Source organism: Elgaria multicarinata, chromosome 3, assembly GCF_023053635.1.
Source record: "Elgaria multicarinata webbii isolate HBS135686 ecotype San Diego chromosome 3, rElgMul1.1.pri, whole genome shotgun sequence".
NCBI lineage: Eukaryota > Metazoa > Chordata > Lepidosauria > Squamata > Anguidae > Elgaria > Elgaria multicarinata.
This window is the reverse complement of record NC_086173.1, coordinates 100,850,480-100,860,869: the sequence shown is the minus strand read 5'-3', so window position 1 is coordinate 100,860,869 and position 10,390 is coordinate 100,850,480. Positions and strand designations below refer to the sequence as shown.

Genomic DNA, 10,390 nt, shown 5'->3' with positions numbered 1-10,390 from the left:
CGTAGCCCAATGGCAGACTACATGCTTTGCATCCAAAAGGTCCCCTGCCCAATCCCCAGCATCTCCAGATAGAGTTGGGAAAGGCTCCTGCTGGAGACCTTAAAGAGTCGGTGCCAGTCAGTGCAGACCATCCTGAGCTATATGGCTCAGTAAGAAGCTGCTTTCTATGTGCCTAAGGCTGCACTAGATTGTCCTTTGGTCTGGTCCAACACAGCTCTTCTTCTGTTCTTAATGCTAAGATCAAAAGAAGAGGAGGAGCACTGATGGATCGAACCAAGGGTCCACCGAGCCCACCATCCTTTTCCAAACAATGGTGTACCAGAGCCCACAAGCAGCAGAAATATGTCCCCTACCAGCAATGGATAATCAAAGGTAGACTACTTCTGAAGCTGGTGGTTCCATTTAGCTGTTGTGGCTAATTCTGTTACCACAATCAGAATATAGTAGTATGGTGATTAGATCATAAAGAGATCAGATTTAGAACTGTTGTTCTGACACCAGCCCATGTTGGCATTGCATCAAGAGAGAAGGGTTTTCATGCTTCCTCCCAAACATAAGCCTGACAGCCTCCTAATAGATATAGATGGCACTCCAGCTCCAATGATGCATTTCTTCAGAAGACAAGTGGCAGCCTCTCACTGTTAATTTGCCGTTCTATCCAGTCTCCAAATAGTTAATTCACAACACTCTGGATGATGTTAGAATAATGTTATGATAATATAATAGGCTAAAAATGGATGTGATTTGACTTAAATAAAACCGTCTTCAGAACAATACTGTGTGTATTTTTAAATGATGAACATAAGAATGTGTTTTGTCCTTTGCCATGTCTTTGTTCCGATTCTTATACTGTGACCTATGCATGTCTACTAGAAAGTAAGTCCCACAGTGTTCAATGGGTCTTACTCCTGGGTATGTGTACATAGGATTGTAGCCTTGATGTAGGAGTATTAGGGTATCATTATATGAATTCTACATATCATTAGCCAAGGTGGAACAGGGGGAAATAAATGTGGAATTTTTTCAACATTTGGATTTTTAAACTAAAATTCTGTTCTCAACATGTTAAATGTCATCAGAACTCGACTAAGTTTTATTTGGGAGCAAGCGCAACTTGATTAGTTTAAAAGATCATTTTCTGCTTGATTATGTCTGAAATAATGTTTGCATGTGACTGCATGGACTTATCTGGATGTTGTTGAGTAGATCGTTAACTGGGAGAATGGCATACTGCCGTACTTTGAGATCTAGTAATTCCTCTGCCCTGGCTGTGTTCTTCTGCTAGTTGTAAATTGTTCTGCATTCTCACCTATTTATTATTAAATGATGAATATCAACAGCCATTCAATAAGCAAATGCTCAGTATCAGATAAATATCATGCTCAATTGACAAATACGCACACAAACATCAAAGAGCATAATGTGAAGGGGCCTCCAAAATGCATGCCTTTAGCTATTGGGATAGATTCCTCCCCTGCACTTGTCTATTTGAAACAAGAGGAGATATCATCTCAAGCTCACTACTCTGGGGTCTAACTTGGTAACATGTGCACATTATAAGGACATACATAATGTTGGGGCTCTGGGACACAATCTGCATGTTGCTTCATTTTGTTTCCCTTCTTTTTGGGAGATCTCCTTTCATACAGAAGTAGTTCAAGCATTTCACAATGTAATAAACATTTTCACTGAGTAAGTGCTGTTTCAGGGATGACTGTATGGCATCTCAAGATCCCAACTTTGACTAGATCCCAAAGAAATGAGGATTGGATCCAGCACCTGCCTTCCATTGATGGAAAGGTTCCACTTATAGAAAGTGTCCCCATTCAATTTTCAGAGATTCCTTATCCCTCTGTACATCACCCCATTCAGCAGGGTCCTTTAAATTTAATATTTGCAGGGGCTGGAGTAGCTGCTACTGAGGGGGGGGGGGGCGGGAAAGTCAACTTTCACCAGTCCAGTTGCATGCACCTATATCTGGATACAATCCTGATAACGGAACAGCCTGAGTTCAGTTCCATATTGCTTATAGGACAATAGAGCAATGATATTCCCATTTAGTCATTGACACCAAGAGATGAAACCAAGTCTCCACATTCAGTTGACAAACACACTCAGCCATCTGTAATGGATAGCTGGGACCAGCTCCATCAATGACGTGCCACACAGCTACAAACGCTTATCACTCATCTTTCCATGCATCAGAGTACAATGTGCTTCTTTGTGCATAGTGGCTCTGGGAAATGCTCAGGAGACGTAAACGGCTACTTAGATTCTCACTGTTATAGAAAAAGATCTCTGTCCAGTCGGTATCTGGTTCTCAACTTCTTCCATTTCTCCATTCCAGCAGCTATAATTTCCCCCCCACTCCACCATATTGGCTCCTCCATCCCTATTTCACCATTGCTGCGTTTAGGACACTGGTGCTATATCCCAACCCACTCCAATAGTTGTGCCTCTCATTCTCCATTCCACCCCCTCCAAGCTTGCGCTCTCTGTTCCAGCCTAATATAGCCCATACTGTATCCTTTCTAGACCCTCTGTTTTGTCTCTGTCAATAGCTCCTCCTTGGGCTCCTTTTCGTTCTATTTTAAGGCTGAGCAGCTGATGTGACAGGCAGAAGCCTCTGTTTACTTTCCCAACGGTTCCCAGGGGATCTGCGCAGGCGCCTCATAGCTTCTTCCAGACAGAGGTTCCCCCCCCCCCCAAGTTTGCCTCCGGAAGAGCCACAGGAAGCGGAGTCTGCATATAGGGATGTCCAGCGAGATTGGAGAAGGTATGGGGGTCTGTTCCGGGTGCTGGGTGGTAGAGAATGTGGCACAATGTAGAATATTTGTGGTGGGGAAAGGGCAAACAACTAGTTGTAAGGGAGTGCTCGGCTACAGATCTTGAACAGGACGGCTCCTGCTGTTGCAATGATAGGAGAACAATAGTCCAAGGTGGTTTACTTTCTCTGTCGCTGGGCCTCAACCAGGTCACCATGATCAAAAGGCAGAGTCCAGCTGCTGTCTTGATATCACTAGCATGTGGGATGATAGCATGAAGGAGAAAGAAGCAGAGCTGCGCTAAGCTCAATTTGCAGGTGGGGGTGGACAGAATTGTGGTTCAGGTGGCTGTGTGGCTGCTTATGAGCCTGAGACACAGCAAGGCACTTTCAAGAGAGTTGTTTTGTCCTGGCTTGCAGCTGTAGCTGGTGTAGGCCTGAAAAGTTTAACAAGCAGAGCCTGGGAAAACTCCTGCTGAAGCTGGACAGCTTTAAAGGAGTCAAAATCCTGGCTTAGGGGAGCTTGGGTTGAACACAGGAGGAAAATTACCTGAATCCGTTTTTATGAGACTTATTTAATATTCTGCCTCCATCACGCCAAGAAAGCCTGTCAGGCTGACTCAGAGACCACAATGGCTGATTGTAAAGCTGTGTGAGAGCCCGTTCCTAAGCTTCTTAGGAACACAGGGAACTAATTGCCTGTGTTCCATTTACCTCAGTATTGTTAGCACTGACTGGCAGTGACTCTCCAGGGCTTTAGGAAGGAGTTCTTCCAGCCCTACTTGGAGAGCCCGGGGAATCGAACCCAGGACCTTCTGCATGCAAAGTAGGTGCTCTACCACTGAGCTACAGCCCCTCCCTCATCATCCCATTTACCCATCTTTCTCTCATTTGGAGTTGCAAGCATGACTTATTCACACATCAGCCAATCAGGCAAGGTGGATGGGTGGGATTACCTAGTGCACCGGGGGTGGAATCCTGGTCTGCAACTGGCCCACAGTCAAATTTCACCCAGACCACACAGTACCCGGGGCACGTATCTCAAGAACTGTAGAGGAATATGTTGATGAAGAGAACGTTGTATCTTTTATTATTCCATTTAACTCACATGCTGCGGGGAAGATGGCAGGACACAAAAAATATAGCCTCAAGGCCCCAATTCAGTTCTAGTTGACTGTGTGTGAGCAGTTGCTCCAAATGTGAATAGCCCTCCTCATCGGAATCTTTCATTAAGTTTGATGGGAACCAGATGGACATTTGAACAAGATGGTTCAAATACTGTTATTATAATCTGCTTTTTAAAGGAAAGGGATCAGTGGTTAAAGGTAAAAATACTTCCAGAAGCCAAGAGAGATGCAAAAGGTAGCCAACAACAGCTGAACAAGCCCTGATTCCACTCCCACTACTGCAATCCCTCATGTCCATATTGAAAAAGGGGTGCCTACCTCCTCTGCCATCATGCAAATCGAGCCACTGCACAACTGACTTTATTGAACATGAGTTGGTGCTCCTTTGCAGAAGTCTGCTTTCAATGCAGGGACATTGGGAGAAGGACTAGGAAATAAGGTCCTGCTCCCTTTCATGTGCTTAGTCCCATGCATGAAGAATTACTGATTAGGTCTCACCTTTCCTGGGATTGCCCCCATTAATTCCTCAAGTTCAGTTCCCCTAGTGACTCACACTGATCATAATAATCATTTATAGTACTAACCATTTATACTACAAGCATATTCTCATTAATATTATTGTGATGATGATGATGATGATGATCATGCTCCTTAGCAGGATGTATTGTCCCAGTTCATATTATAACTATGATGTAACAATTTGGTCCTCACACAAGGACCAAATTAAGGACCAAGGACCAAAATATACCAAAGATTATTTCCCCCCACGCAACCAAAGCATTTTATACTACTTTCTGACATGTCTACAATTAATCTGTCTTTATTGAGATTAATTTGAGACGTTCTTACTATAGCCACACATGCACTGTAGCCCTCTTTTTTCATCTTTTCAAAACCCTTAACAACTGTTTAGCACTTCCTTAAAACTGTAATTATGCCATCCGTGTCCTTTGTGCCCTTGAAAAATATGATCCCGAAGTGCCTGTAAATGTGAGCCAAGATCTCACTGGTTCTAATCATGAAAGCATTCTTACCCAGGCGTAGGGTTACAGCTTGGTGGTAGTGGTGGGTGTTTCCATATCAGGGTTTTGTTCCTTTAACAACTATATAATAGGCAGAAGTCCAGCATGTGAAGCTTCCCCCATTTCTATATCTCCATGCCAGGAGAAGCTTCACTCCTCGTTTTTTGCTTAGTATGTCACTGCTAGAGAACTTGACAAGATAAGAAAAAAAGTTCTATTAATGTGTAAAGGTCTTCAAAGAGAATGTGAAAATGTAAAGCTGTTTTGTGAGAGTGAAGAATTGCAGCAAAAAAACAGCAGCAGCAACTTATACCTGAGGTTGGGATGTGCGACTCAACAAAACATGATTCCATCAAGGCTCTCTGATTTTCCCCTCGAAGCTTGTTCTAACCTAGGTCCATATCAGATGTCAGTTTTGTGTAGATGAAAATGCGTGTGTGCTTTCATTTGCAATGTATGCATAGATTGTGCCTTTTCACCCATTGACTAAAGCATGTTTCTGCATATTATTCAAATATTTGCATTTTGTCATGTGCGTTTTTCAAACACATGTATTTTTCCATATGTGCACATTTTTCAAACACATGTTGTTGTTGCTCAAATCACATCACAAGCTGAGAAATGTTCAGACTTCAGGATATGTTTTGTTCTGGGAAGTGCAAACAGGATCAATTCTGGTCACAACCAAACTGAAACTAATTTCTCTGCCATCCCTAATCCGAGGCCTGCAGCTTTTGTAGCTTGAGAACTGAGCCTCTGTGTGATGTGTCCGATCAGGACACGGGAAGAGGCCGGCAGTTATATTAAGGCTTATTCTGTCCAGAGGTGTGGCCCAGGATTCCAGCCCTGCTAATTAGGCAGGGAAGACTTCTTAACTGCTGCTAAGAAGTTTAAATGGAAAGGGCACCACACAGCAGGGGTAAGCTTAGCATATTCTCCTATGCAACAAAATCCAAAATATTGAAACCAGGGTCTTCAGCTGTCCCAAGGGATTGGTAATGGGAGATGGCCACAACTGCTGAGCGGTTCTGTCCTAGCCAATCCATCTGCCTTCTGCCATCAGCCTGCATAGCAAACAATAACACTGTGATGAGAACTAAAAGCCTGTCTGATTGACTGGCTGCTTGAAGAGCCAAATGTTGAACTCTAAACTGCTGCACATTAAAGAAAGCATCTTATTAGAGCAGTATGACAATGGAACCAGTTACCTAGGGAGGTTGTGGGCTCTCCCACACTAGAGGCCTTCAAGAGGAAGATGTACAACCATCTGTCAAGTATGCTGTAGGGTGGATTCCTGCATTGAGCAGGGGGTTGGACTCGATGGCCTTATAGGCCCCTTCCAACTCTACTATTCTATTATTTCCCAGGTCAGGGAACATTGCTCCAGTCATATCCCATTTACTCCATGGATAAAAAAATGGGCTCCTGATAGCCCACCAAACAGCTGTTGAGTCAGCTCTCAGGAGCCCCATTCCCCAGAGACAGGGTACATGAGGGGAGCCATTCCAGTGCATCCTGCTTCTAATCCCTGCAGAAACATCAGCTCTGCTGGGAAACAGAGCGCATAGGGAGCACACAAGCTGGTTTCCCAGCAGAGGTACTGGGATTTCAGGGGCAGCTACATTGGTGGTGGGGTCACACCAATAGCCATGGTGGGCCATATATGGGCCACAGGCTACATGTTGCCCACCCTTGCTCTAAACATAAAGTGAGTCTCCCCAGGATTTCTATGTTTCACCCTTCTCTTTTTGTACAGGAACTGGCATTACTAACGTTAGAAACATTACCAGGAGCATCAGTTTCCAGGACTGGCTGAATGAGACGGGGTGGTCTAGTCTCAGCTTTGAGTAAATGAATGTAACACCTCTCATCTCCCAACCCCCTGTTCTTTCTGTGCAGACACTATGGTGAAGGATGGTGCTTCCTCGGATAGAGAAGTCATTGACAACGATATGGCAGAAATCAACTTGCATGCGGTGGAATCCATTAGCGACCTGCACTATGCATCCGGCAGACAAGAGAGTGTCAAAGCCTCAGAAGGTATGTATGCCACAGCATCCTAACTGGGTGTTTGGCAGCTTCCAGGGTGACCAACCCAGTGGTAAAAACTTGTACCGAGCACAAAACAGTCGTGGCTTTTCCTCATGAAAACAGAAGGCCGTAGGCTGAGCTGGCACTGGAGTATTACATGGGTTAGTAATGTGAGAGCCCGTGTGGTATGGACTAGGACTGCAGAGACCTGGGTTCTAGCCCACCTGTCCTTGCCACGAAGCTCACTGGGTGACTTTGGGCCAGTCACTAACTCTCAGCCTCACCTACATCACAGGGCTGTTGTGAGGATACAATGGAGAGGAGGAGGATCATGTCATCTTGGGCCCCTTTGGTGGAAAGATGAGCTATAAATGTGACAAATAAAACAAATTATGGCTGTTCTATCACTCATGGTCTTTGTCCTTCTTTTTCAGGGAGCAGCCAATCTCGGCCTCACACCCCATGGACTCCTCACAGTGTTTCCTCCAAGCATTTCATCTTCCCCAGTGAAGATGACCCGTCTTTTCTACCAGTCCAGAACTTCCACCTCACCCCCCATTTAACCTGCTGCCCCTGCTTCAGCCCCTCGTGTTGTCCCACGGGCTTCTTCGCTCTCCTTGGCGTGCTAGTCGTGGCCAGCCTTGGCCTAGCCACACTCGCGGTATATCTGAGCGGTATGTTTGGGGCCCGCTAGGCTGTTCTTGAGGGGGAAGAAGAGGCTCGTGATGAGAATGGCTGGGTGGGACCCAAACGCTTTACAGTCGGCGCAATCTCCACTTGAAGGCCACATCAGGGATGTCTGTCAGTGGAAAATTCCATTCTTTTTTTTACTTAATGGAAATCCGCAAGTTGTATGGCTCAATATAAGCCTCAATTTGTGTTTGTGAGCCAAGCTGTGAGCTTTCCCCCAAACACTGGGAACTTTTTTGGTGCATTTCCCTCCCTGAGAAATTTGTGCAAACTACAGCTGAATGTATGCAAATTATGTCCAAAATTGCACAGAAATTGAACCTGTGTGTGTGTGTGTGTGGGGGGGTCTCCCGCAGGCAGCTTCACACACACAGTCCCTTTAGAGCAGCGTCCCCCAACCTGGTCCCCTCCCATCATCCCTGCCCACTGAGTATGCTGGGTGGGGTTGGTGGGAGTTGTAGTCCAAAACATACCAATGAAGCTGGTAAATTTCACCAGCTAAAACACACAGGTTAAAGACTCTGAGATACAGTGGAGTGAAATCTCTCCCTCTCTCTTTGTACACATACATAAAACCGAGAGGCTCTATAACCAGTTCATGAGAGTCATGCGATCTCCTCTTCTCTCCTCTCCAGTCCTGCAGCGTGAATCCCTCCGTGTCCTCGCCCAGTGGCTGGAGTCCCAAGAGGAGGCCATCCGGCAAATGAGAGCTGTGAGCTTGCAGCTCTGGAGGCAGCTCAACGCCAGTGAGCCCGGGGCTCAAACTTGAGTGAGACAGTGGCCTTCAACTTTCTCTTGGGGGATCTCAAATACAGTGCTACAGAAAAGGGGGAAACCAACTCACTGCTTCGCACCTTCTGGGCTACTTGATCCCTGAAGCAAAAAACAACAACACCCACCTCTCTAGAACCACTGGTGGGTCTCGTGAGGCTCACGCGCCCCTTGGGCAGCAATGACTGGAGTACTTGAGGCAGGGAGGGGCAGAAATACTACTGAGGCGCAAAGAGGAAGGGATTTCTGCTCAGCAGCCTCCCACTAGCATCACAGCTGCTCTATTTGTATTCATACACAGTATTTTGAAAGATACTATCAGCATCTTCTTTTCTGCATTATATCACTCTACTTTATACTCACTTGACATTTTGCCAATGGGGCACCTTTGCAGAGGTGCCTGACAACAGAAAAGAAAGCTTCCTTTGCCAGGGCATGCTGCTATCCTCGACAGACACTCACAGCCTTTGCCCAATTTGCTAAAAAGTAAGCTCTTGCTGCAGAAAAGGGGGCCTGGCCTACAAAGAACTCTCTCTCTCTCTGCGTGTGTGTGTGTGTGTGTGTGTCACAACTAAAGCCAAAACAAGCAAATGCAAAGTAAGGGAAGGCACTACACATGTACATAACTGCAGGACCTTCAAAAGGACACCCCAGTGGCAAATATATTAATGTATGAGACACTTGATTCCCCACCCACAACAAGCTAAATGGCCACATGGCCATGTTGGTAAGAGCATGGCTTTTACTTAACACTTTGTTCATTTGTTGACTTTTTGTCTAATCTTTTCCTCATGTTCTGAAGTGAAATTGGTCAATGGAGACAAATTCTGTAGAGAATAGCAGATGAGAAAGGCAAATGTTTTAGAGGCTAGATTATCTGGCAAAAAGCATACCTTCATTAACTTTGCTCTGCCTATAGCTAAATATGAGCCACCTTTCCATTCTGGTCAATGAAGGGTTCTCTGTAACTTGCAGGTCTACACACTACACATTTACCCTTTCTGAGACAATAAAAACTACAACAAATACAACAGTGAAGTCAAATGAGGGAAAGCCCCCCAGTACACTATGCAGAAAGGGGAATGGTAGCTAACCCTCTACAGCAAGGGTGGATAGAAAGTAGAACTCCAGATGTTTTGGACTGCAACTCCCAGCATTCCTGAACATTGGCTATGCTAGCAGGGGCTTCTGGGCAATGGTTGTCCAAAACTTCTGGAGATCTCCCTTCTGCCCACCCCCTTCTCTACAGGACTCCTCTACCTGTTGATTTTCTGGTACTCATCTTCCGGGCTATCATCTGGCATTCTGAGCAAGCAATGCACAAATGTCTGGATCCCATATATGGGATCTAGACGAAGTTAGTTGCACTTACTTGAAATCCATTAAATGTAAGGATAATCAACCTAGTCCGGATCTAGCCCGTTATATATAACTAGAAAACGGACCCAGCTTCGCACAGGTTGGAAAGAGCCCTTAGTTTGATACAACAAAGCCTTACGCACCTGTTAGAGTTGGAGACATTGTGCCTGCCCTATTTGAGTGGAACCACATTCACTGGAACCCCTAGGCATGGCATCTGCCATGGAGTTACCTGTGTATTGTATTTATACTGTATTTCTTCGATTGTAAGACGCCATCGATTGTAAGACGCACACTAATTCAGTACCACCAACAGAACCCCCCCCAAGACACACCCGCGATTCTAAGACGTACCCCATTTTTAGAGATGTTTATATGGGAAAAAAGTCCGTCTTAGAATCAAAGAAATAGGGTATTACTTTTCTGCCAATTTCAGTTTTTGTTTACTAATTGCTATTAATTTTATACTGCTTTTCGTATGGTGAAAATTTGCTCACTGCAGTGCTGAATCGTCATGCCAAGTTTCATTGCAATCGATCCAAATCATATTAAAACTATATTTTAAAATTTTGATTGGCTGTCATTTTGTCTCAAGATGGTGGGTCACAATTTTGTATGGTTAAAAT

The 10,390-nt window shown here is 45.0% G+C and overlaps 1 protein-coding gene across 2 annotated transcripts; it reads left to right on the top strand.

Annotated features, from left to right (window-relative positions):
- The first annotated feature begins 2,655 nt into the window (after nucleotides 1-2,655).
- LSMEM2 (leucine rich single-pass membrane protein 2) lies at nucleotides 2,656-10,022 on the top strand. Of its 2 annotated transcripts, none has more exons than XM_063123367.1 (4): nucleotides 2,656-2,776; nucleotides 6,813-6,953; nucleotides 7,379-7,618; nucleotides 8,270-10,022. In XM_063123367.1, exons 1-4 carry the CDS (start codon nucleotides 2,755-2,757, stop codon nucleotides 8,401-8,403), a joined length of 537 nt encoding a protein of 178 aa, XP_062979437.1. In that variant the 5' UTR covers nucleotides 2,656-2,754; the 3' UTR covers nucleotides 8,404-10,022. The 2 variants fall into 2 exon arrangements, with proteins under 2 accessions (XP_062979437.1, XP_062979438.1); XM_063123368.1 differs by having other exon boundaries at nucleotides 6,670-6,953.
- The last annotated feature ends 368 nt before the right edge of the window (nucleotides 10,023-10,390 follow it).